The sequence below is a fragment of the Gracilinanus agilis genome, chromosome 3 (genome assembly GCF_016433145.1).
Source record: "Gracilinanus agilis isolate LMUSP501 chromosome 3, AgileGrace, whole genome shotgun sequence".
Taxonomy (NCBI): Eukaryota; Metazoa; Chordata; class Mammalia; order Didelphimorphia; family Didelphidae; genus Gracilinanus; species Gracilinanus agilis.
Window position 1 is genome coordinate 452,345,955 of NC_058132.1, and position 26,973 is coordinate 452,372,927.

The window sequence follows — 26,973 nt, forward strand, 5'->3', positions numbered from 1 at the left end:
GTTTCTTTCTCCTGACTCCATATCTACTGTGCCACCTTAGCTACCCCCTCAGACCAATCTATTGAAGTGTGGGTGTTTTTGAAGTAGATTCTGCAATAGAGATCCTAGCATCCTAGTTTTAGAGTTGAAAGGGACTTCCAAGACCATCATATCTACCCCCCCCCCCATTTTAAAGATGAGGAAACTGAGGCCCAGGGAGAATAAATGTTGGCCAAAGTAACACATAGTGCCAAGGGCAGAATGTGAACCCAAATTCTACTGTAGAGCCAGACCTGACCTTCCTGACATTCTTTCCTGTTTGTTTCTAAGGAAAATTCAAATTGAATTCATAGAATTTTAAGGTTTAGAAATCATCTATGAAGTCAAACTGTTTCTCAGTTTACAGATAAGGAGAGAGAGGCCCAGAAAGGGTGAAGAGATTTGCTTCTGATCTTGTGTCAGATAATCAGGCTCTTCCCTGATGGTGCTATTGGGTAATAGAATTTCTCTTAGTCTTTTGGAACCTAACAGCTTAGAGTTATAACCCAGATAAATGCTTCACAGTTTACAGACTTGGGGCCAAACCTACCCAGTTAATCAAAGCAAACTTACAAATGACAGAATGCTGCAACCAATTAGCACATACAAACATTTATTTTGAAATATTCATCCTACCCATTATTAGGAATTACATCATCAAAGCACTTTATGGCAGTGAAAATAGCTTTTACCCCCTCTGACTCATCCGTTATTCCATTAAAGCTGCAAAAATGTGCAATCCACTGGAAAAATAGGTTGCTTTTATTTACTCTTTCAGGAAAAGTTGAAAATTAAAAAAAAAAAAAAGCCAAATCAGCTTACAGGGAATCTAGAGCTGATCCTCTCCCCCCACCTCCCTACTACCCCCAAAAAATAACTTACAAAGATAGTTTAAGTTTTAAATGCATTTTTTAAACCAAGTGCATCTTTCCCCATAATATTATAATCTTAATTTCTTTAAAAAGCCATAATTTACTTTCTTGGAAAAAAGGCAGCCAGCCGTTGCTTTTTGATTGGAAGAATGTGTATTTCCTGCGAGTTCATTTTCTTTAACTTTACACTCCGGTTTTTGATGGGTTTCCTAAGGGATTCTGCATTTTCCCTGGACTCTGCCGGGCCCTTGACATCATAGCACTGCAGCACAGAATCCTGGGGAAGGTCTCTCTTGAAGGAAAAGTTTTTGGTGGACACCCCCGAGAGGCCTTTGATCTTGCCACAAAAAATCGTGGGCACAGCGTCCTTGACAGACACGATCACTTTGGCCGTCTGTGACGTGCTCACGATCTCAATGTTATTTCCAGTTTTGGGCTCACAGCCCGGCCGACCGCTCGGGTCCACTAGCCACTTTTGCTGTTGCCTCAGGAGCTCTGAGGAGTTGCCGGAATTGCCCCCGCCGCCGCCTCCTCCTCCTCCTCCTCCTCCTCCTCCGCCGCCGCCGCCGCCCCCGCCCCCGAGGCGGCCGTCTTTGATGGAGGTCTCATGTGGCTTAGGCTGGCTGAAAGGGATGGCCGCACCGGCCAGTTTCTCCATCAACGGAAGAGCCGGGCTGTCCATGGCCGAACCGGGACAGATAATTGCCTCCGGGAGAGGCCCAGAACTTCCTGCCTTTCGGGAGGAAGAGAGGGATAGGTCTAGTGCACTATCTTCAGGGTATGGCGGAGGGCTGAGCTCGCTTGCTTTGATCAAGGGCATGGACTTCATGGAAAGGTCCAGGGCCTCGTTCTCGTTGCCCATTTTGATCACCGTGTGGCGGCTGAGTTGGGAGAACTCCCGCTGCTGGAGGAAGCTGAAGGGCTTTATCTCTTCCTTCTCGAGCGGGGTCTGAGTTTCTTTACAGGAATACATCCCGAAGGACGGGGGCTTGGGAAAGTCAGGGCTGAGTTTGGACTCGGAACTATGGGGCACGGCGATGGGGATGGGGATGGGGATGGGCACCGGTACCGGCAGGGGCACGATCACTGGGTACGGCACCAGCAGAGTGGCTGGTGGGACCAGAGGAGACAGGGGAGAGCTAAAGGGTTGAGGCGGGACAGACGCGTAATCTGGAGGAGGCTGACAAGGAGACGAGCCCAGAGTCCCCTGGGAAGGAAACAGGTCTTGAAGAACAGCAGCAAAACCTGGGGTCTGAAATACTGGGGGTAATACGGGTTCTTGAGGCTGACTGGGGGGTTTCTGGTCTAGCAGCTGGGGTTGTCCCACAGGTGCAGAAGCTCCCTGGAAAAGATTGTTGTGAATGGGATTGGGGGGACAGGGAGCGCTTTGAGGCAAGACCAGTGGCGAATTTAAATGTTGGAACACATGCTGCTCTAGGAGGACAGGCAGAGGCACTGGACCTTGGGTAGTCATGACATAGGGGGTATTATTATTGGGACTGATCTGAGGGGTGGTGCTTCCTGCTACTTGCAGATGGATGGGCAGGACTACTGGGCTGTCCCCTAAGCAAATTGGCTGCAGTACAGTTGCCGCGACTTTCAGGGCTACCCCGCTTTGTGATTCTGCCGGAGGGGTCAGGATGGAAGGGGCTGGAACAGTCACCAGTGGTGAAAGTGCTTTTTTCATCAAGTCTGTCGAGTTGATATTCCATGCCTCAGCTGTGATCAGCTGAGCCACCCCATTTTCCAGTTTGTTATTGGCCAAGGAGGGAGGAGAACTGGTAACATCCATGGGTAGGTTTTGGGCGTCCTTGTATAATTCCTCCATTGTATGGGATTCGAGAAGTTTCACAGAATGTGAGTTTACATCGCTGTTACCAGAATCCCCGGTGTTCCTCGCTGACCAAAGGCGTTTGCACCACCATAACTTGGCCTGGAACACAGAAATATATTTTAAGCATTGTGTAAATCTCCATTAAGGCAATATTTGTGACTACTTTAAAAGTGACTATCACCAAAAAACCACAGCAACAAAAAACAAACAACACCCAACAATCCCAACCCCTCCAAAAAACCCCAACCACCCATCTTTTTAAATGTTTCCATATTTTAGCTAAGTGCAGCATAGAGATTATCTATGTAAACACTACTGATATCTCCCTTAATATATACAAACATACACAATCATCTGTGGTCCGAGGACACTAGTGAATTATTGAGCTATAAACACAGATGATTTAATGACTAAACTACTCAAGGGAAGGCAAATGAAAAAATTAGAGCATGGAGGCTTTTGTTTCTCTCAGACTAGGATTCAGCTTCTCTGTTTAACCTTTTAAAGTCAAGTAAAGGCAAGGAGCATTTATTAAAAGGCTACTCTGTCCCAGGCACTAGGCTAAGTGCTATGGATACAAAGAAGGGGAAAATAATAATAACGAACATTTATAGTTTTTGAGTGATAATACATGTATAAACTAGTGGAATTACTTGGAAACTCTAGAAGAGGGGAAGGAAACAACATAAATTGTGTAACTTTGGATAACTTTATGTGTAAACTTGTTATTGGAATAAAATAAAGATATAATTTTAAAAAATGAACATTTATATAGTGCCTACTATGCTAGCCTTGTGCTAAATACTGGGAATAAGAAGTGGGAAAAGTCCTTGTCCTCAAGGAGCTCACAGTTTCATGATGGGGACCACGTACAAAACAACTATGTACAAATAAGATGTTTCCATTGTGTCTGACTTCATGACTCCATTTGGGGTTTTCTTGACAGAGATCCTGGAACACTTTGACATTTCCTTCCCCAGCCCATTTTGCAGATGAAGAAACTGAGGCAAACAGGGTTAAGTGACTTTCCCAGGGTTACACAACTAGTTAAGTGTCTAAGGTCACATTTAAACTCAGGTCTTCCTGACTCTGGACCTAAGAGGCTCTATCTACTACCCTCCGATAAACTAGTCAGTCACAGGATAAATTGAAGATAATTTCAGAGGGAAGGCTTTAGCATTAAAAAGGATTGAGAAAGGCTTCTTGCAGAAGTTGGGGTTTTAACTGAGACTTAAAAAACCAACAAATCCTAAAACATAAAACCCCAAAGTTTTATTCTATGTAGTTATGTGGTCCAGTTAAGAGAGGTTAAAATCAATCTTGTTTACTCTCAGAAAGATAGCAATTGCTAGCTTTCCTGGAAAATCAGCTTTAAAAAACTCCATAGAGATTGGAAATCTCTCAGGAGAGGGAAGGGGGTTTGGGCACTGCAAATTATTTTTAAAAAAAATCTCTTTATATCCACGATTCTCCTAAAAATAGAAAAGACAATACACAAGAGTGATCATGTGTAACATGGGAACAGACAGGGTTGGCAATGCCTGGTGCAAGTGATTTTTGTCATTGTCTGTGTGTGTGCGTGTGCAGGCATGTTCTATCAGTCTTTCTCCCCAATAATAGGAACTCTTCTTCCCCAGAGCCTGATCAGGTCAATGATGAGAAGCAGATCTCTTGCTAAGAGGCAAAGAATACAAATCCAAGCTGGTTTACATTTTCTCTAACCGGCTAATCTCACCTGACTTCCTCAAATTTTAACCTGACCTGAGAAGGCAGAGGAGGAGGAGGAGGAGGTTTGTCAGAGGAAGTGGTTTTGGGGGCTGAGGAATTGTGGTACTTTTGGAAAGCATCTGTCCCTAAGTAATTAAGAGTTGTCAGGGTCAGGATGACCCTGTGCTAATGTATCTTTGGATTCTACTCCATACACAAGGAAACAAGCATGTGTAATTCCAAAAAGTAAGGACTGCTGCCTGTGATACTAATTGCCATGGAAACATCCATATTTAGCATTGTTACCATGGAGAAGGCAGGGACCACGTCTAACTCTGGGATCTGTACAGTGCCTAGAGCCCTTGTTGGTGCTCAATAAAAATTAAAAAATGGTAACGCTGGGTCTACATCTTCATTTAGGCTGGGCAGGGTTTTTCCAATTGGAATTCTCTCCCTATCTGTATTGACTCTCATGTGTGAGGAAATTATCTTGCCACCATTCCTACCCGATCCCATCCCTGAATTGGCAGTATCAGTTTCCAACAAAATGAGAGGGGCAGGCAGATACACATTGGTCTTTGAATTAAAGAAGCCAAGTCCAGTGATGAGAAGGAAATTAAAAAGGCCTCCTCTAAAGGAGAAACTTTTTCTCCTGAAGGTAGAAGAATTGGAGAAAGAATGTGGGAGTCCTGAAAGAATCACTGTTTCTGAAAAGAAACAGGTTATCATGCCACTTGGTGACTGTTCCAGGATCCTTAGCTAAGATGACAATGGGGCCTGCCTATGTTGATGATAAGACATGGTTAGACAGTAGTAGTAGTAGTAGTAGTAGTAGTAGTAGTAGTAGTAGTAGTAGTAGTAGTAGTAGTAGTGGTAGTAGTAGTAGTAGTAGTGGTAGTAGTGGTAGTAGTAGTAACAACAACAACAAAAATAACAGCATTTATAAAAGTACTTAAGGTTTGCAAGGCACTTTACATAGGTTATCTTATTTTATCTTCACAATAGCCCTATGAGGTAAATGTTATAATTCCCCCTATTTTATAGATGAGGAAATGGATGTAGACAAAGGTTAAGTGACTCTCCTAGTGTCTCATAGCTAGTAAGTGTCTGAGCAGTATTTGAATTCAGACCTTCCTAATTTTGAAGTCTAGCATTTCAGCCATTGCCTAGTAATTGGCTTATCCTTTGCCAGGGTATTAGTTATTTGTTTACTTATTTTATCTCCTCTATCAGATTGAGGGTAGAAAGTTTATATTTTAGTAAAGGAGAAATAAGGTACTATTAAATCATAGTATCCCCTCATGATCCTTATTTAGTGCCTTTTACCCAAGCATCTAATACAGTGATGGCAAACCTTTAAGAGTCTGAGTGCCCAAATGGCAACCCTCATGCTGCATGTGAATCCCTGTCTTACCCCAGATAGAGGAGGGAGTAAGTGCTCCCTTTGGGCTGATGGGCAGAGAGGCAGGTCATGTAATAAATGTCCTCAGGCACGGTGGAGAGGGGGAAAGAAGCAGCCCCCTCTGGCATGCGTGCCATAGATGTGCCAACATCTAATAGATGTTCAGTTAGGCTATTGCTCTTAGACCAATGGTTTCTAAGAGGTGGAATCTATGATTTGTCTTTCTTCAATTTGTGTGTGTGTGTGTGTGTGTGTGTTGAGTTGATTCACTCAGTGATTTTCTATTAAATGACTACTCTGTGTTGATGAAATTGCATAAAACATGACTCATGGCTTCAGGAAGCTTACAATTCAGTAATTGATAGGGAGGTATGAGAACACAAGGTAAAAATTGACTACTGGGCTTTATTTTCCTAACTTGCCTCAGCTGCTCCCAATACCATCTTCATCCACCTGTTTCTGTACAATTACTATTTTGGGTCAAGGCAAATTTTCTTACAGGAGCAAGCAGTGGTGACATTGCCATGTGAGCTCAAATAGGTTTATTAGCTAATTTGGACAGTCACTTAAAGCTAGAGGGGATAAGAAAAGATCAAAAGCACAGAGGGCAGGGGGCTGAATTTGGGAAGGCTCATTCAGGTGGATTTCTGCAGTTTCTTCATCTGTGAAACAGGGATAATAATATTTGTAGGACCTCCCTCCTAAAGTTCATGAGCTCAGGGCAACTAGGTAAGGGTACCCCAAGTTCAAATCTAGCCTCTTTTAATCTTACCCCTACTGGCTAGGTAAGTTGCCACTTACTTAAGTTCCAAGACTCTGCCTCAGTTTCCTCAACTATAAAATGGGGATGATAGCATTTACCTCACAGGGTTTTTGTAAGGATCAAATGAGATGATAATTGTGAAGCTATTAGCACAGTTTATGGAACACAATAGGTGCTTAATACACAGAGTAGGGAGCTTAATAAATGCTTTCTATCTCTAATGAGTTTACACAAGTGGATCCATGATTTTGATGTGGTGGTTCCCTTCATCAGTGTAGAACATAACCTAATAATTGCTGCCCAACTCTTGTCCACTCATTAGTTCTTGACCACCCAGGGTCCATCCAAAGATTCTTTTTTTCCATTACCTTAAGGATACAAGTGGAACATTTAAGCTCTTAATGATCCACACCAACCATGCCTTACTCTTGCCATGTGATCAGTCTATCAACTACCTCCTTAATGCCATCCTTTACTCCAACCTCATAGAGTAGTTTTGAGGTAAAAGCTCTGCCATACATAAGAGTGTTATATAAATGGGAATATTCAGTATTATGGTATGGTGGAAGGAGCACTTGTCTTGGTGTCAGGCAACCTTAGTTCAAATCCCATCCTTGCCACTAACTTTCCAGCAACTACCAACTACTTTAGAAAGAATCACTTCACTTGTTTGTCTTAAAAAAAATAGGGTTGGGCTAGTTGATTTTGAGACTCTGTGATTCTATGAAGATCAGCGAATATCAGTTTACATAGGAGTGACCTAAGACAAATCATTTAATTTCAGCCTCAATTTCCTCATTTGCAAGATGGGGTTAAAAACACCTGTCCTGCCTATCTACCAGTTGCTTGCACCCTAACTGTGGACTGTTTTTATTGTCTTGTTTCCTGAATAAGTCCTATTAATTCAACCTTTCCTAGAACATCGAAGAGAGAGAGGAATAATTCCACTGCTCTTTTCTATAAAATATTCTAAAAATTCTAATTCAAACATTCTAATTCTATAAGAGTCAAATAATTCTGATAATTCTAATTCTAATATTCTAATTTTATAAGAGATTCTTGTGATTCTAATTGTAATATTCTAATTCTATCAAAGATTCTAATATTCTAATTGTATAAGAGATTCTAATAATTCTAAAATCTTGGAATCCTACCTAGAGAGCCAGCTCTGCTCCTCCATCCCAGATCTAAATCTAGCCTTCTTTTGCCCAAAGTCTTGGCTTCAACCTGCGCCCCACAACTTGCTCCTCTACTCCAGATCTCCTGCCCAATAAACAGCAGAAAAAAAGTCTTCTACCAGCTGGGCACATTGCAACGTGGCCCACTAACTAAGACAATCCCTCTAAGAGACAGCACGAAGACCATAAAGCTACACTGACAGCTTCAGAGTAAAACCCAGCAAATGAAATTAGGGTTAAAAGGGCAAGTCACTGTCCCTGGAGGATGAGCTATGACTGCTAAGTAATGATTGGGGAGGAGGCTGGGGCTCATTCCCAAGAGCTCGAAAGCAAAGCCATTCATTAAGTCTAGGCAGAGGCCTCGCAAAGCCTCTTCAGATCAAATAGGTGTCAAAAGAGAGCCATTAACTAATGAACAGTTGCACCTTGTCAAGATGAGGCGGCACTAATTTGTCTCCTTGGTGGCAGAGAGTGGGTTATTTTGAGAGTCTTTTTTTTTCTTTTTTTCTTTCTTGCAGTGGGATTAAATGAGGTCATCCCCCAATTCTCCCCGCCCCCACTTTCCCTTTTAAAGTTATATCGAGGTGGATGAAGTCAATGATTATGCCCATCAAGGCAGGACCATCTACCTTTCTCTCTTATTTGTTTGGGGATAATCTGAGTTTAGCCTTGATTGTCTCTGAGGCTTCCCCAGGTTGCCCTTTTCATCAGTACTCTTCCTCCCCTACATCTCCTCCTTTTCTCTCTCACTCAGTCAAGTATGAGCCCATTCCTCCTACAGATCAATATCTGGGGGGTCAGGGGCAGAGTTTAGAAAGCCCTCTGTGACCCTTATGTAGCTCTTTAGGCTCTGGCCACTCATTCCTCTTCTCCCAATTCAGATTTTCACTTGACTGGTCAGGTTTCTCCTTCAGGATTTCTAGTTATGATTCTGAGTCAAGAATCAATCAGTAAACATTTATTAGGTACCTGCTATGTGCCAGGCACTGTGCTAAGTACTGGGGATACAAAAGAGTCCAAAAACAATCCCAGAGGGGCAGCTAGGTAGCCCAGTGGATAGAGTACTTGGTCTGGAGTTGAGAGGACCTTGGTTCAAATGTGACTCTATGATCCTAGGCAAGTCACTTAACCCCAAAAGCCTAGTTCTTCCTCCTTAGAACCTTTTGATTCTAAGACAGAAGGTAAGGGTTTAAAAAACAAACAAACAAAAACCATTCCCCAGTCTCAAGGAGCTTACAATCTAGTGGAGGAGACAACATGCCAACAAATCTGTACAAAGTAGTCTATAAACAGAATAATTAGGAAATTAAAAAGAGAAAGAACTGGATTTAAGAGGAGCTGGGGAAGGCTTCCTGTGGAAGGTGGGATTTGGGGGGACTTAAACAGAAGAAGGAAAAGGGTTCCACACAGAAGGGACAATCCGATAAAATGTCCACAACCACAAGATGGAGGGTCCTATTTGTGGAACAGCCAGTGTCATTGGATCAAAGAGGATATTGGGAAATCAGGTGTAAGAAGGATGTAAAGAAGAAGGGGGTTGGGTCACAAAGGGTTTTGAATGCCAAACACCATCTTGTATTTGCTTCTGGAAGCAGTAGTGCTTTTTTGAGTTGGACATGATTGCATACCTATGTTTTTAGGAAAACCACTTTAGTGCCTAAATGGAGAATGGGGTAAAGTCAGGGAGGCTTGAGGCAAGAAGACCCACCATGGGGCTATGGCAATGTCAAAGGAGAGAAAGGGGGCATATTCAGAGAGACTGCTGAAAAGGCCAAGTTGGCAGACCTTGGCAACAGCTTAAATAATGAGGAGTTGAGGATAACTCCTAGAATGGGAGCCTGGAGCTGGGAAGATGGCGCTGCTGTCTACAGTGGATGGGGAGGCAGCTGGTTCCTTAATCCCATTGTGCTGGAGTCCTCTTCCAGTGTTTTCCTTCCATATCAACGGCTGGCTCCTACCCTGATTGGTTGATCTCTCCTTAATATCAATCCCATATTTTGGTATTCTCCATTTTATCCACTGGGCTACTTTGCTGCCCTCATTACTTGGATAGCAGGAGGAGTGCTATATCCAAGAAACTGCAAAAGCAGCCCAAATCTGTCAAATGAAAGGGTTGGAATAGATGACTTCTGAGGTCCCTTCTAGCCAAAATCTCTGATCCACTGCCAGCTATTATTATTATTATTAAGTCCTTATGGTCTCATGCTTCTTGGCTTTTGCCTTTTCTGGGATTACATTAATAGTATCATCCTGATTTACTGAATCCTGTATAAAATAACTATGAGCCAAAAAAGGTAGCTGAATGGCAAAGTGGATAGAGTGCTAGACCTGCAGTCAGGAAGACTTGAGTTCAAATTTGGCCTCAGATACTAAGAATGATCCTGGGCAAATCACTTAATCTCTGATGGCCTCAATTTCCTCATCTGTAAAATGGGAATAATAGCACCTACCTTCCAGAGTTGTTATAAGAATCAAATGAAATAATATATGCAAAGCATTTAGCACAGTGCCTGGAACAAAGTAGGCAGGCACTTAATAAATGTCAATTTTCTCCCCTCTTCTCCCTCCCACTATGCCTTAAAATAAGACCACCCTACATGAGGCAATGCCTCAGTATCTTTCTTAGTCCAGATATACACTGAATATCTCAGAAACAAATTTCATTTGGGCAAAAAAATGGTGGAAAAAGTTTTTTTCTCCCTAAAGACTATAAAAATAATTGATTACTTGCCCAGGTATTACATTTTCTTTCCTTCCTTCCTTCCTTCCTTCCTTCCTTCCTTCCTTCCTTCCTTCCTTCCTTCCAAACTATGACCTTCTGTCTTAATATCAATGCTAAGCAAGGGCTAGGCAATCAGGGTCACACAGCTAGGAAGTATCTGAGACCAGATTTGAAGCCAGGTCCTTCTGACTTTACTTAGCTTACCTGATATATTTTCTGAGCTTTAGCCATCAACATGGCATCCTGCACTGAAGGCTGGAACATTATTATTTCATAAAAGGATTCTTAATTTGTTTGGAACCCATAGACTCAATACAAACCTCCTGGGATTGAATAGGAATCACACCTGTGAAAGAAATGAGGAAAGGGGAAGCTAGGTGAGTCAGTCTCTAAGCCAGGCTTAGAGACAGGAAGACCTGGATTCAAATCTGACCTCAGATACTTCTTATATGTGTGTCCCTGGGCAAGTCACTTAACCCCATTTCTCTAGCCCTTACCACTCTTCTGCCTTGGAACCAATACGTAAGTGTTGATTTGAAGATGGAAGGTTAGGATTTTAGAAAAAAAGAAGAAGAAATGAAGCAGTCAAATCTGTTATAGAGACCGATCCCTCAAAATGCTACCCACTGATATTTTACAAAATAGTATTTAATATTGTTGATGATAATCCATAACCAATCAATAAAAATTTATTAAGCATTTAATATTTTCCAACACTATGCAAAGTGTTGGGGATAACAAAAAGGCAATAGACAATCCTTGCCCTCAAGGAGCTTACAAATGAATGGGGAAACAACATACATACAAAATGGGATAGAAAATAATAATCAGACAGAAGATATTATAATTAATAAGGATGGGGAAAAGCCTCCTGTAAAAGATGGGATTTTTAGTTGGAGCTTAAAGGAAGTCGGAGAAGCCAATTGGCAGAAATAAAGTTGAACATTCTTGACATGAAGATAGCCGGAAAAAATTCCCAGAACTGAGAAATTGGGTGCCTTGTTTGTGGAACAACCAAGATGCCAGTGTCATGAGGTCAAGAGTAGGTAGAAGAGAGTAAGGTGTAAGAAGCCTGGAAAGGTAGAGGCAGGGGTTGCCTACATCATGATAATAAGCAGCAGAACTGTTCATTTGTGTTTACAGATGTCAGAATCTATCTCCACAATCATTCAAACTGACCATCCAAGCACATGTTCAGACCATCTCCCCATAGAAGCTTTTGGCATATTTCCTAATACCAGTCCCTTACTCCAGAAGTAGAAGATCTGTGGCAGGGCTGGGGACAAGAGAAAAAAACAAATGAAAGGAAGAAGGTAGGCTTCTCATAAGAGGGGACCTGCTGTATAATTTCAGGTAGGGGCCAGGTTTGGATGGAGGGTAGAGATTGCAGTCAGCCCCATTCCTCTAGAAAAAGTGGAAGCTGTCTTGGAAGTCAATAGGGTACCCAATCTACCTGACTTGAATTTAATAGCCAGTTGAAAAAATTGGCTGTACCAAAAAGACTTATCAATGCCCTGTTTCTCGAAGGAAAGGGGAAGGTGGAAGGAGGAAATGGTTGATGTGGACCAACAATTCTTTTTTTCCTTTTTTTTTAAAACACTTACCTTCTATCTTAGAATCAATATTGTGTATTGGAATCAATATTGTGTATTGGTTCCAATGCCAAAGAGCGCTAGGGGCTAGGCAATGGGGATTAAGTGACTTGCCCAGGGTCACACAAATAGAAAGTGACTGAGACCAGATTTAAACCCAGGACCTCCTTTCTCCAGCTCTAGCTCTCTAATATTTGAGCCACTTAGCTGCCCCAATATAACATATTCTTAAAAGCTGATTATAGATCTGAAACATTTCCTGAGCATCTACTATGTAGGAGGTCCTGAGTGTGAAGAAAGCTTTGCACAGAATAAAATGCTCAATAAATATTCATGAATGAATGCATGAATGAAAGGGGGAATTTATAATCTACTATCCAAGGCAGCTATGCAAGCATAAAACTTTATTTATTTGTTTGTTTGTTTGTTTGTTTATTTATTTGTCCATTTATTTATTTATTTATTTGTGTGTTTTTTTTCCAGTTTTTTTTAATATTTTCCCATAGTTACACGTTTCATGTTCTTTCCCTCTCCCCCAAATCCCCCTAATCTCCCTTAGCCGATGCACAATTCCACTGGGTTTTACATGTATCATTGATCAAGACTTAATTCCATATTATTGATAGTTGGACTAGAGTTATCGTTTAGTGTCTACATCCTCTATAATATTCCCATCAGCCCATGTGTTCAAGCAGTTGTTTTTCTTCTGTATTTCTCCTCTCACAGTTCTTCCTCTGAATGTGGCTATTTTTTTCTCACAAGTCCCTCAGCCTAAGCATAAAACTTTAAAAACATCTTAAATTCATGAATATACTCGATGCATCTATGTGATCATGGAGCCAAATGAACACAATTCATTTCTTGGCCACATAAAATCAATTTTCTTTTTATTTTCAACCAAGGTGTAAACAGAACCCAATTACTTTGGACCACAGTCACTTCTTCACAGCTTGATTCTTCTTCTGAATATTATTTATGAAGAAATTAATTAATCAATGAACATTTTTAAGCACCTACTATGTGTCAGGTGCAGACGATACAAGCACAAAGAAAATATCTCTAGTCACAAAGAGATTATATTTTAGAGGAGAAAGACTTGTTTCATACTAATGTACTATAAACAAAATTCCATTTCAGGGAATATGGTATACCAGTCTCCCTATAAATGGTCTCAGCTTACATCTCATTGTTGTTATTGTTGTTCGGTTATTTGCAGTTATGTCCAACTCTTCATGACCCCATTTGGAGCTTTCTTGACAAAGATACTGGAGTGGGTTGCCATTTCCTTCTCAAGGATATCCTCATTTTACAGATGAGGAAATGAGGCAAATGGGCTAAACAACTTGTCTGGGGTCATGCAGCTAGTGTCTGAGGCTGGATTTGAACCAACATCGTCCTGCAAATACATACCCCTTAAGGGTTTCTCATCAAATGAGGGGGACGAGGCTGTATTTGAGTTTGAGGTAGAAGTGGGGAGATCACGCTATTTTAAAGTGGACAGAGTAATGTCTTATTTAGTTCAAAAAATGGCATAGCTGTCGTCTGTAGAGTTGAAAACCTTAATTTCAGCTTTTAAAAGTGTCTTGCATCACAAGTTGGAGTTTTACTTTTCCCTCCTCCTTTACACCCACATAAAAGGGATCTGGGCCTTTCCTAAAACATTTTGTTCTTAAACACTAATCACTGAGAACTTGGAAATACCCTTTGTGTTCTGTCTTGGCCAAAGATGTCGGCAAAATAAGCCTTTGCAAAAGGACCAATATTGAAATTGAAACTTATGAAGACCAAATGGGAAATTAAAGTAAGCATAATAAACAAATGAAAGATGGAGCTCAAAATGAAAATAAAGTGCAATAAAAAAGATTATTTTTGATTTGGGGGTCTAACTTACAAGTGAAACAAAGCAGAAAGATTCCGTTTATATTCAGTGTTTGGAACCTTGGGAGAATCTGCCTCTAGGTAACTGTTGTTTTTCCAAGGGAATATTACTCACTTTAGTTTTGTATTTCGGCATAAAAATCAACATGAGTGATTTTGTTTGAAGACCGTTGGTCTGCTCACAAGCTAAATATTGGAACAATTGCCCATGTTTAGAGAATGAATCGAGGATGCTTATTTGGCTCATGGACTATTTGCTGCTCTGGAGGGACAGTGAGTTATCCAGTAGAAAACCCACAATGCTGGGACTCAGGAGACCTTTGGTTCAGTTGTCTTCTGCCAATTACTACTTGCTGTTACCTCAGGCATAAATAATGTGCCAAGTGATTCTGACTTTTTCATTAAAGTAAATCTGGCAAGATCTGGACCTTGGGAAAGTCATTTAATTTTCTTAGCAATTCAATATAACAATAACCACAGCAACAATAATTGACATTGAATTAAAATGTGCAAAGCACCTTAACTGAAACCCAGCCTTAGTTTTCTCTTATGTAAAATGGGGATCATGCCTGATCTTTCTTCCTTACCAGGTTATTGCTATGAGGCTTGTATGAAATATGAAAAACATGAGAGGGGCAGCTAGGTGGACACTTCCTAGCTGGTGACCCTGGGCAAGTCACTTAACTCTGTTTGCCTCAGTTTCCTTATCTGTACAAGGAAAGGCAAACCACTCCAGGATCTCTGCCAAGAAAACCCCAAATGGGGTCAGAAATCGTCTGAACAAATTACAAATAAGGTGACTTTACAATCTCCACTGCCTGATGGCCACTAAAGTAGTCCATTATAGTGGGAAGGAAACTATCTTTAAGGGTAGAGGTGTTGGGTTCAAATCTCACCTCTGAGACTCCCTACCAACGTGACCCATTTAATCTCCCTGCAGCCTGGGTTTCCTCTTCTAAAAAACAAGAGGCCATCAGTCTATTCTGAGGTTGCTTCTAATTTGAGATGTAGAATCCTCTTCATCTCTTCAAATTACCTCTTGTCACCTGCCTAGACATGCTCCAGGGTCGCTTCCCTCTATTGGGAAGAATTATTTGACGCCCAAATTAATCTTTAGCCCTTAGAGAACGTCACACTAATGAAAAATTCCAAGAGGAACGTGGCATCTCTCAGATTGGAAGATAATGCTCGGGATGTGGCAGCAGCAGGATGTGCATAATTAAGCTGCTTTCGCTGTGGGGATGAGAGGAGACAGCGTGGGGGTGGAAGCCCAGAGCACTGATTTGGGGAGTCGGGCAAGGATGCGACACCAGCCCCGTCCCCGTGCAGCGTCTAACCCCTCATCTGTGAAATAAATAGCATCCCACTGCCGAGTATGGCTAAATGGAAAGAACTCTTGCTAAGAAAATAAGGGCAATGGCAACAAAAGCACCAACGAGGACAGAAACAAATAGAATGGTTGAGTTATCCTCTTGTAAAATAATATTGATGTCTGGCATTTATCTAGGGATTTAAGGTTTGCTTAGTGCTTTCCAAATGTTGTCTAGTTTGATCCTCACAACTTGGGGAGGAAAGTGCTATTTTATCTCCCATTTTATAAAGGAGGAAACGGAGGCAAACTGGAGTGAAGTGACTTGCCTAGGGTCACCCTGCTAGTAAGGGTCTGAGATTAAATCTGAATGTAGATCTTCCTGACACCAAGCCCAGTGCTCTAGCCACTGTTCCACCTTGCTACAAGTCATAGGAAGAAGAATTACTACAGCCAGTCCTGAGATTTACAATAGATGTCTCGTCTTCAGCATCTTATTGATGGCTACAATTTGGGGCCAATGGGAGTATCATTGTTTTGAAAGAAGCCAGTTTAGACCACAACGCCATATGTCCGAGACTGCTCCTAAACCCTGGGTGGCAAAGGCCACCTCTGCAAACTGTGGCTATAAATTAGGTCCTGTGAATGATGGGTCGAGGAAAGGTTCTGTCTCCCCACTGCTATGTCCTCCCTCCCTGAAATTCCAACTATAAAAACCAAGGCTCTAGAGGAGGATCTAGGTTTGTACAATAAAGGTTTATGACCAGAAATTTATATGTGAACATGGGCTGTGACAATGTTTCATTGATGACAATTGGAATGTATAGTCTATTTATTTTTTAAAATGAATCTTTTTTCATTTTTTTAAATCTTTGAGCAAAATTCTCCCCCTCCCTCCTTCTCTTCCTTCCGCTCACCATGAATGGGCAAGAAATTCGATATAGTTTTATATGTACAAGTATGTAAAACAAAAAACATGAAATTTTAGGCCATCAAAGCCATCCAGAAACAGTTTAATCAACTTTATTTATATAAAAGTGTACTCAGAAGGTTGCTAGTCGAGTTATTGATCAAGCAAGGTCCTATTGGTTTACATTTCTTAATTAAATAACTTTTTCCTCCCTAAAAATCTTCTTGTCTCCACCAATTGAATTTAAACTTCTCTATTTCAGGGACCACTTCATTTCTGCCTTTGTATTCCCAGTGCCTAGTCCATAGTCAATGTTTAATAATGCTTGTGGACTGACCACCCACTTTATGGCCTTGATGTGAAGAAAACACTTTGTAAACCTTGAAGTGCCATATAAATTGAATTGTAATTATTATCTCATCTTCATGAAGAACAAATACCCATAAAACTGTCAAGCAAAAGCCCTAAACCAAATGATATTGCTTAGAAGAACAAACATTAAGGGTCACGGGCACCAGATTTTTTATTTAAAAAAAATTTTTTTAATTGGGGAAGATAACTAGTTTGTCTCAACTGCATCTAAGTACTGTTACGCCTAGCAGAGGGAACTCATTTCTTGGACCTCAAGGTTATGAAAGATTTGACCATAGAGGGGATTCCTGCCATGATCTGATTTTCTAGCCTGAATGAAGGATTGGGCTTCTTTTTCTTTTTGGTTATCCTTTATAGAAAGGACTTTTAGAGGGCATCTGGTTTAACCCCATATTTTTACAGAGAAGTTACCCAAGGTTACATAGTGGAGACTAGAGGCCATGTCTCCTGGGCTCTTTTAAATACTCAGTAATTCCCCCTTGACCTCCTTTGTTTCGAATGGAATCAAAGAAAAATCCTTTCCCAACATAACAGAGAGACAGCCTTGGGCCCCAATTTCTAATTTCTAGGTTTTAGAATACTTGATCTGGGAAAATATTAGCTGTGGAAAATATAAGCCTCCCTTTTTTATGTGAAACTAATATATTCATAGAAAATTAATAACTCAAATCCTCTCTCTGATCATAATCACTTGTCTTTTCACCTTCCTCTTTGCGTATTCTTCCTAAACCTATTCTCTGTCCTCATGGAGACCTCTTGGAGGATCATGGAGATCCTTCCATTCCTCCCTGCTCTCCCCTCTTCAGTCTAGATCCCATTGTTCCTTGCTTTAACTATTTTTTACTCTTGAACCCTTAATCCCCTTATGCTACCGCTCTTCATGCCCCATTTGACCTTCAACTTTGAGGCCCCCACCCAACTTTTTATGCTTACACACTGGATGCTACTACTGGGAGCAATCATGGTATTCTGTCTGTTGGGTTTACTACAATGCAAAGCAATCCTTTTTGTCTTCTGATTGGGTCTCCTGCTTCTTTGAATGGGTGATTCTAAAGCTTCTCCTCTCTCCTTCAACCCACCAATAGGGGAGATGATCTTGCCTCTGATATTCCTTAGAAATCTAAGACCACTCTCTGAGATTTCCCTTTTTTCCCTTCTCCACCCCTCAGATCCTCTCTCTCTTCACCCATCTTCCACTGTAGTCTCTGAACAAGAGGTTGCCAAAGAGGAGGGCAACCTCTCCATTTATGCCTTTGATCCTCATCTCCTCTGGAAACATGAATTCACTGTCATTTTCTTTTCTTTAATTTAAAAACCTTTACTTTCTTGTCTTATAATTAATACTGTGTATTGGTTCCAAGGTAGGTGAGTGGTAAGGGCTAGGCAGTGGAGATCAAGTGACTTGCCCAGGGTCATACAACTAGGAAATGTCAGAGGTCAAATTTGAACCCAGGACCTCCAGACTCCAGACCTGGTTCTCTATCTACTGAGCCACCTAGCTACCCCTTCTATCTCATTTTCAATCTGTCTCTGTCTACTACCTCTTTCCCTGATTCCTATAAACATGCTAAGGTCTCTCTTACTGTTAGAAACATTTTTATTTGACTTTTCCTCAAAATATCATCCTATATCACTCCTTTCATTGCCAAATGCCTAGAAAGATTCTTGTTTTCTTCTGTTTTCCTTAGCCACCACACACTACTCAACCCTTTGCAGTGTGGATTCCTGGTCAGAATCACTGGTCTGAAATTTGTCTTTCAAAGATTATTATCAAAGCTCTCTTAACTACTTAATCCAATGGTCATTTCTCCGTCTCTGTCCCTGGAGAGAGTGCGAAGCATGGAGTCAGGATGACTCATCTTCAGGAAGACTTATCTGGCCTCAGATACTTACTAGTTGTGTGACCTCAGGCAAGTCACTTAACTCAGTTTGCCTCAGTTTCCTTATCTGTAAAATGAACTGGAGAAGGGGGCAGCTGGGTAGCTCAGTGGAGTGAGAGTCAGGCCTAGAGACAGGAGGTCCTAGGTTCAAACCTGGCCTCAGCCACTTCCCAGCTGTGTGACCCTGGGCAAGTCACTTGACCCCCATTGCCCACCCTTACCAATCTTCCACCTATGAGACTATACACCGAAGTACAAGGGTTAAAAAAAAAAATGAACTGGAGAAGGAAATGGCAAACCATTCCAGTATGTCTGCCAAGAAAACCCCAAATGGGGTCATAAAGAGTAGACTAGGACCAAATAACCACTGAACAACAACAGCAAATACCTTCTTGACCTCACTGTAGCTTTCGACACCAGTAACTATTCTCTTCTTCCAGATAGCGTCTCCTTCCTCAATTTCCATGACTTTGTTCTTCCCTGGTTCTCCTAGCTGTCTTCTCACAGTCCCTCCAACCTCTACAATTTCCATCTTCTGTTATCTTTGCCAGTTTCCCAGCTTCTTTCTGATAACTGACTGAAGCACTGTGTATTTACCTTCATAATTACGATCACTCAACTGACAAAAACCCTGGGTGTCACAAAGAAGAGGTGGCCCCTGTGAGATTTGACATGCCAATCTTAGATCCACCACTTTCTAAGTGGGTAATGAACAAGTTTTCTTCTTTGAAATTCCTACACTGTCATGTTAGTCAAATCTGACATTCTGTAGTTCACTTGCCAACTCACATATAAACACAGGGCTCGATGGGTCCTGTCTTTTGTGTTTCGCATATGCTACTACCTAGGTGATAAACAGTAGACGGTGTAGCCTACTGTGAGACAGCATATTTGATCTCAAGTTGAAGTATGGAAATTTGACATATTAAACATGACACACAAATCAAGAAAATAAGCCCAGGAATGTAATTACAGGAGAACAGTGCTCAGCCTATATTTGTCAGCTTCCCTCGATCTCACACAGAATATAATGGCAACTTGCTTTTTCAGGCTTTGTAGTTCAAACACAGAGACAAAGCGGGAGCTTTGAGAATCTGCAAAGCCACCACCAATCTTCTTACAAATGCCTGGCTCCCATGTCTCAATAGATGCTTTGTGGCTCCTTGATAGGGCACATTTCCTGTCTTGGCTCCCAAGGTCCCCAGAAAACTTATTTTTCTAAATTTAATCTTGGGTTTGCGTCAAAGAGGCTACAGGCAAAATAGAGATATCAGGCCCAGGTGGCTTCCTAATAGTTCCTGTTAACATAATTACCTCATATGGTGAGAGGCTTCTATATCTGACTTTTAGCACTGGAGACCAAGGGGCCGTAAGAGGTCATGCACAGCCACTCTATTTGCGTCAGTCTTGTGAAGCAGCTGTTCCCTGATTCTGTGAATCACTGAGACCCTGAAAGTTCACTTGAGTCCACGGACCCCACCCCTCAAGAAAACTGGGTTGTGATGTTTCAAGCAAAAGGGAAATGATCACTCAGACTGGTAGCCAAGACAGTGGAGCCCAAACCAAAGTCCCCTAGGATAGGAGAAAGAAGAAGGAAGCATGGCAAAGGGGAGAATTCTGGTTTGGGAATCAAAGGACCTGGGTTCGAACTTCAGCTGCATCAGATTACTTTGGCTCCCAGGATCTTAGTTTCCTCATGTGTATTATTTTTAAAAATCACTAAAGTTCCTTCCAGATCTAAATAATAATAATGATGATGATGATAATAATAATGATGATGATAACAATAACTGATATTTATGTAGCACTTTAAGGTTTACAAAGCACTTTTTCATATATTATCTCAGGTGATCATCATAACAACCTGAAGATGCTATTATCATCTCCATTTTATTGATGAGGAAATTGAGGCACAGAGAGGTTAGATGACTTGTCCAGAGTCATACAGCTAATAAGTGTCTGCGAGTTTTAAACTCAGGTCTCCCTGATGCTGCCTAACTCTCTCCACTAAGTCAGCTGCTTATTGCTTATTGTCTCAATGATCCTGTGTTATATTTGTTGTTCTTGTTGAGTTGTTGCATTCATGTCTAAACCTTGGTGGCTCATTTGGAGTTTTCTTGGCAAAGAAACTGCAGTGGTTTGTCATTTATTTCTCCAGTTCATTTGAAAGGTGAGAAACTGAGGCAAACACACTGAGGCCAGACTTGAACTCAAGAAGATGAGTCTTCCTGACTTCAGACCCAGCATTCTCTCCACTTTGCCCCTTAGCTGCTGGATGTCTTAAAGAAAAGAAAAAAAGAATGGGCAGGGTGAAAAGAAAGATCAAAGAAAGGAGATATTCCTGGTTAGTTTGTTTTTGTCTTCCATGAGCAATGAAGAATGAAAAGAAGCTAGAAGGGAAAAAAAAAGATAAAAGAACACAGGCTGCCTTTCGGAGGAGAAAATGGCAGTGGGAAGACTCCAGAGGGATGGAGGCAGGGAAAAATTTGTCGTGAGAATTGGTTTCACATAAGATGAGACTAGCTACCCAGCAGGAGATTAAATTTTAGGGATCCTGATTATTCAATTGGGATAGACCCAAGGGACATATTTGCAGTAATTCAAATGCCAGGAAGTAAGGAGTTTAATGAGAACTTCAGATCAGCAAAGAAATTGGATTTATTTTAGAGACTGGATCAGGAGGGGGGGAAAAGACTAGGCCTGAAGAATAGCCTCATCATGATTTCTTCTTTAGCAGAGACAAGACTAAAGACGTTCCATTTTATTCAGGAATGAGACTGTCTATAGGAGACGTTATGACCTGATGTGATGAACATGATATTGCAATGTACTATCCTTTCCTGGAAAAACCAAGAAGGTCAGGATTTGTATTTTGGGACTTGGGAAAATAAGGTTGAAGCAAAATTGTAGTAAGGGCAGTAACTACCTGCCTGGCATTATAGTTGGCAGAGGGAACAGTTAAAGTGGTTCAAAAACTCCTTTCAACATAATGTGCACTTCGAAAAGAGGCTTAGGAATAGAGAAAAAAGAATACAGTGGTACTTTCTATAAAAAGGGCCTGTCTGTATTTCTTTGGGTGAAAAGGGGCACATGGATGCACACTGCCCTCCAGAGCTTGCCACAATGAAAAAAGAGGCTGGCACGGTTGCAGCAGAAGAAAGGAGATAGGGGATGCTTACGTTAGAAGAGGCAGACTTGTCCGAGGACCAGAGAGAAGGAAAAAAGAAAGAGGGCTAGAATGTGCAGAGAAACAAATGGCAGGAAAGGTCAAAGAAGATGGGAACAACAGGCCTACTGTAGATGGAACTGGGGCCTCAGATAGAGGGGTAATTCAAGAGGGGAAAAATAACATTGAGTCTGACTTGATAATGGGAGGTAGGTAAAGAAAATGAAAAAAGAGGTTAGATCCTCATTAGGTGAATTACCAGAACATTGTTCTAGAAATCCTGTTTTTTTTTCTTTCCCCCACCCTAGGGCAGATTCTAAACTGTAAGGATAATAAAGAGCTTTATAAACTGCAAAGTTTCAAAATTTATATAAACACAAAGTTAATGATTATCCAGATTGGATAGAATTTTGAGGTTGGAGTCAGAGAGACCTGAGTTTGAATCCAACTTCAGGTAATAACTGTGTGCCCCTACGCACATCATTTACTTGCCCTCAGCCACAGTTTTCTTCTCTGTAAAATGGGGACAATAATATCTAACTGACTAGGTTGTTATGAGGATCCAATGATATAACATAGTAAGAGTATGCTGCAAGGGAATGTAGGGAGCAGAGAGGATAGAACAGCAGGTTTGGAGTTGGGTGGTCCTGGGTTCAAATTTGACCACAGACATTTCCTACCTGTGAGATCCTGGGTAAATCACATAACCCCAGTTATCTAGTTCTTACTGACTACTCTTCTGCCTTGGAACAGATACTTAGTGTTGACTCTAAGACAGAAAGTAATGGTTAAAAAAAAAGCATGTTGCAAACCATAAAACTAGTGATGATGATAATGAGGGTGATGATACTAAGAGAGAAGGAGAAATTGAAGGAGGGAAGAAGGTACAGCTAGGAAGCTTGGTAGATAGACAGTCAGGTCTGGAGATGGGAGGTCTTGGATTTAAATCTGGCCTCTGATACTTCCTAGTTGTATGACTCTGGTCAAGTCACTTAACCCCAATGGTTACCTACCAATCTTCTGCCTTGAAACCAAAAGAGTTTAAAAAAAAAGGAGGAAGAGGATTCCTAGGGGAGCCTGGAAGAAATAAAATCACATGCAAATTTGGGAAGAGTATAGCTTAAAACTGAGGAATAAATTACCCATGAAACTTTTTTTTTAATAGAAATGTTTCACTTGAACCAGATGGTATAGTGCAAAGAGAACTGGAATTAGAAAACTTGGGTTGGAGCCCCAGCTCTGCTTTTTGTTAGCTGTGTGACCTTAGCCAAATTATATTCCTCTTCTGGACCTCAGTTTCCTTAAATGTAAAATGAAGAGTACTAAATAATTACTAAGACCCCCTCCCCATCTCTAAATCCTAACAATCTAATGAAAACCAAAAATGCATGAAGGCATATGTAATGCGTGGTGCTCTAATAAGAAAAAACATGGTTATAATTTTGGTAGAAGGAAGAAGGCTAAATACAGTAAGGGAAATTTGTGGCAGATGAGTGTTATGAACTCCACACTTATCAATAGGGGAATAAAATATGAATTAGTCCAATTCTAGACATCAAGGAATAGGGCCATATATTCCTTAATTCTAACTATAGGATTTATTGACAATGTATCAATGGAAGAAAAAAATACAAGTATAAAGGTAGCCAGGAATATAAAAATGTTTAACAACTGGCACTTTAGGGGAAATGTACCAGTGATACACTTTAAAGTTGTTGTTGTTGTTTTTTAATCTTTACTTTCTGTCTTAGAATCAATACTGTGTATTTGTTCAAGGGTAAAAGAGTGGTAAGGGCTAAGCAATGGGGTTAAATGACTTGCCCAGGGTCACAGAGCTAGGAAGTGTCTGAAGCCAAATTTGAACCCAGAACCTCCCATCTCAATCCACTAAGCCAGGGGTTGGCAACTTTTTTGGCCACATTTTTTAAAATGTAATTTCGTGAGAGCCATACGGTGCTCACAGTGTGCGCTCCTGTAACAGCACCTGAAAAAAAAATTGACTTTATGGCTCCTGCAGAAAGAGCCATATCTGTCCCTCAAAAGAGCCAGATTTGGCTCGAGAGCCATACGTTGCCGACCCCTGCACTAAGCCATCCAGCTGCCCCAGATACACTTTAAAGTTATTTTATTAACATTTTAATAATTTAATTATTAACATTTTCTCCATCACTTTCTTAAATCTAGACAATCATCAAAGTAACAAAGGAAGCCCCGATTTATAGTGTCCACAGGATTTGGAGGTTGTAAATACTCATGCCTCTTTGGTTCTGGTTAGAGCTGATCCCAGCACGCCATTGCATTTATTAAATTCTGCTGGCCGGATATTCAGGACCCCTGAGAAGGAAAATCGTATGGGGGCCGGGGGAAGGGAGAGGGGCAGTGCAGATAGGTAGCACATTGGATGAAACACTAAGTCTGGAGTTGATAGGACCTAGGTTCAAATGTGGCCTCAGATACTTCCTAGCTGTGTGACCCTGGGCAAGTCACTTAACCCTCACTGCCTAGCCCTTACAGCTCTTTTGCCTTAGTACCAATGCTCAATATCCACTCTAAGACAGAAGATAAGGGTTTGGAAAAAATGTAGCATGGGAACATGGTATCTTAGGAAAACCACTCTTGCTGAACTACAAGGCTAGAGGTGAGAGTGGCAAGAAAAGTAAGAGGCAGCATTTTCTACTCAGGAGGAGAAAGGGAGATGGAACCTTCCTCACAACAGTAATTTAGGGTAAGTAGACTTCAGGAACCTTTAAATACACTATCAATGAGGTAGCTACAGTAAATGATGTTTGCAGTGGTTAGTAGAGTTCCTCTGCTACTAGATCTATCTCATGGATCTCTCTGAACCTGTAACTATTTCTGTTCTCCAGTTCTTTCTTTCCCTGGAGAAAGGGGTCCAGTATGCTCAGATTACATCACAATTGTATTAAGGGAGTACTTTTGTTTCTGACTTATACTCTGGCTCTATTTTCTGGCTCTAACCTCCTCTGTGGCTAAAAAGGCAGAGAGGAGTAAGGTGTATGCAGGAGTATGAGTTGCAAGAGACAGATTCTGTGAGGCAGAATTTAGATGCAAGAAGAGATAGGAGAATTTTAGGGCACAGAGTAGCATAGAAAGCAAGATGATGATGGGAAGAACCATTTTCCATTCACATCTGTCCATCCAGGACTATATGCTACTTCTTCACACTTAAATAAACAAGACAATAGTCTTTTGATACCTGGCCCAGAAATACTACATCACAAAGTAGTTGGAGAGGCGATCAGAGGATGCTACCTATGACAAAACTAAGTGGAAATGTGGAAACAGGGCAACATTGCATCTGTGTTACTTGTTCCATCTCCACACCAATTTACTGTGACCCTTCTGAATGCTATACGCTGAATGTTGGTTGGGTGAAGCATGTATACAGCACCTTCTATGTGCCAGATAATTGTGCTAGTTGCCTTAAAAACGTTGGGAGTAGTTGTCACTAGTATTGTCCCCATTTTACAGTTGAGGGAAATGAGGCAAACAGAAGTCTTGACCAGGGTAAAATAGCTAATAAGTGTCTCAGGCCCATTTGAATTCAGGTCTTCCTGATGCCAGGCTCAGCTCTCGGTCTACTGTGCTACCGAGCTGCCTCTAAAATTGGAAACTAACTGTGCTCTAAGTCTTATAGTCCTTCACTAAGGCAGGTAGGTGGTGCAATAGACAGAATGCCAGGCCTGGAGCTTCCAGTTAAGATGGCGGCAGTGTAAGGAGCAGCTGCTCCATCTCTCCTGACCGAAGCATACAGGACCCCTCAAGGGGACATAAAAACGAGTCCAGAGGAACGAAGGAACCCCACAACAGGGCGCAGCATTGAAGGTACGCAGAATCGGGGCATTTCCACGCTATAAAGGGGTGAAACAGCTCTCACTAAAACGCGAGAGGAAGAAGCCCCTCCCCCACCCCCACCCCCCACACCTCGCACAACGCCAACGCACAAGCGGGTAAACAGGACTGGGGCAACCAGATAATCACTGGCAGCCCCGGAGCCTGTACCTGTGTGCTGCAAGACCAGGGACCCCAGGTGGCTGGGGGCATGCACAGACTTTCCCCAAGCATCCACATGGGTGAAGGCACCCCCTAGGGCCGGGACAAAGGCCTCTAAAACACCACCTTTCCCAAGCGCTGAAGGCATTGCCTCAGGGGCGAATAAAGATCTCCAGCCCATGGACTTTCACTACTTTCTGCAGGGGTGAAGGCAGCACCCTAAGAGCATCTGCACAGGCAAAGGCAGTGCCCTAGGCTTGAATAACGATCTCCAGCCCAGGCTTGGACCTCCAGTGAGGACTGGGTTCGGACCTGAGCGTGGCTGTGGAAACAGCCCCAAAGACTGCTGAAGGTACCTCGAGCAGAGGGGCAGACCTGGAACTACCAGGAGGCCCCGAGGACAAGGAGACCGGAGCCCCCTGAGCTTGCAAGGCACAGGCAGACCCTGAGTGCAAAGACAAAGCTGAAAAGGGGCGGGGCCAACAATGGCCAGCAATAAGGAAGTGCAGAAGAAAAAGACTATCAAGAGAAACTCTGGAACACTGGACAACTTCTACACAGAGAAACAAAAATCCAAACCTCCCCCAAAAAATGAAAGCTGGTCACAAGCTATGGAAGAGTTTAAAAATGAAATGCTGAGGAAGATGGAAGAAATCTGGCAAGAAAATAACAGTTTAAAAGGCAGAATTTTGCATTTGGAAAGTGAGACAAGTCAACTGAAGACCAAAAATGACCAGATTGAAAAGGAAAACCAAAAAATTATAGCCGAAAACCAAAAAATTATAGCCCAAAACCAAAACATTAAAGCCGAAAACCAAAACATTAAAGCCGAAAACCAGTCCTTAAAGGCTAGAATCGAACATTTAGAAACCAATGATCTCTCAAGACAACAAGAACAAATAAAACAAAATCAAAAGACTGATAAAATAGAAGGAAACATGAAATATCTCAATGAGAGAGTGACAGACCAAGAAAACCGGTCTAGAAGAGACAACTTGAGAATCATTGGTCTTCCAGAAAAGGCAGAAATTAATAGAAACTTGGACTCCATACTTAAAGAAATTATTCAGCAAAATTGCCCTGAAGTTCTACAACAAGAGGGCAATATAGACATTGAAAGGATCCATAGAACACCCTCTACACTGGACCCAGAAAAGTCAACACCCAGAAATATAATAGCGAAATTGAAGAGCTTTCAAGTTAAAGAAAAAATCTTACAAGAAGCCAGAAAGAGACAATTCAAATATCAAGGAGCACCAATAAGGATCACACAGGATCTGGCAGCTTCCACGCTAAAAGACCGCAAGGCGTGGAATACAATATTCAGAAAGGCAAGAGAGCTGGGCCTTCAGCCAC

At 41.6% G+C, this 26,973-nt stretch overlaps 1 protein-coding gene across 1 annotated transcript in view; it reads right to left on the reverse strand.

Annotated features, from left to right (window-relative positions):
• Nucleotides 1-623: 623 nt before the first annotated feature.
• The window catches only part of RAI2 (retinoic acid induced 2), a 149,091-nt gene continuing 122,741 nt past the window's right edge, over nt 624-26,973 (reverse strand). Inside the window, exon 2 of the mRNA XM_044670333.1 lies at nt 624-2,823. Within this exon, the coding sequence (XP_044526268.1) occupies nt 991-2,718 (1,728 nt within the window). The 5' untranslated portion in view covers nt 2,719-2,823 and the 3' untranslated portion in view covers nt 624-990. The remainder of the gene's footprint in view (nt 2,824-26,973) is intronic.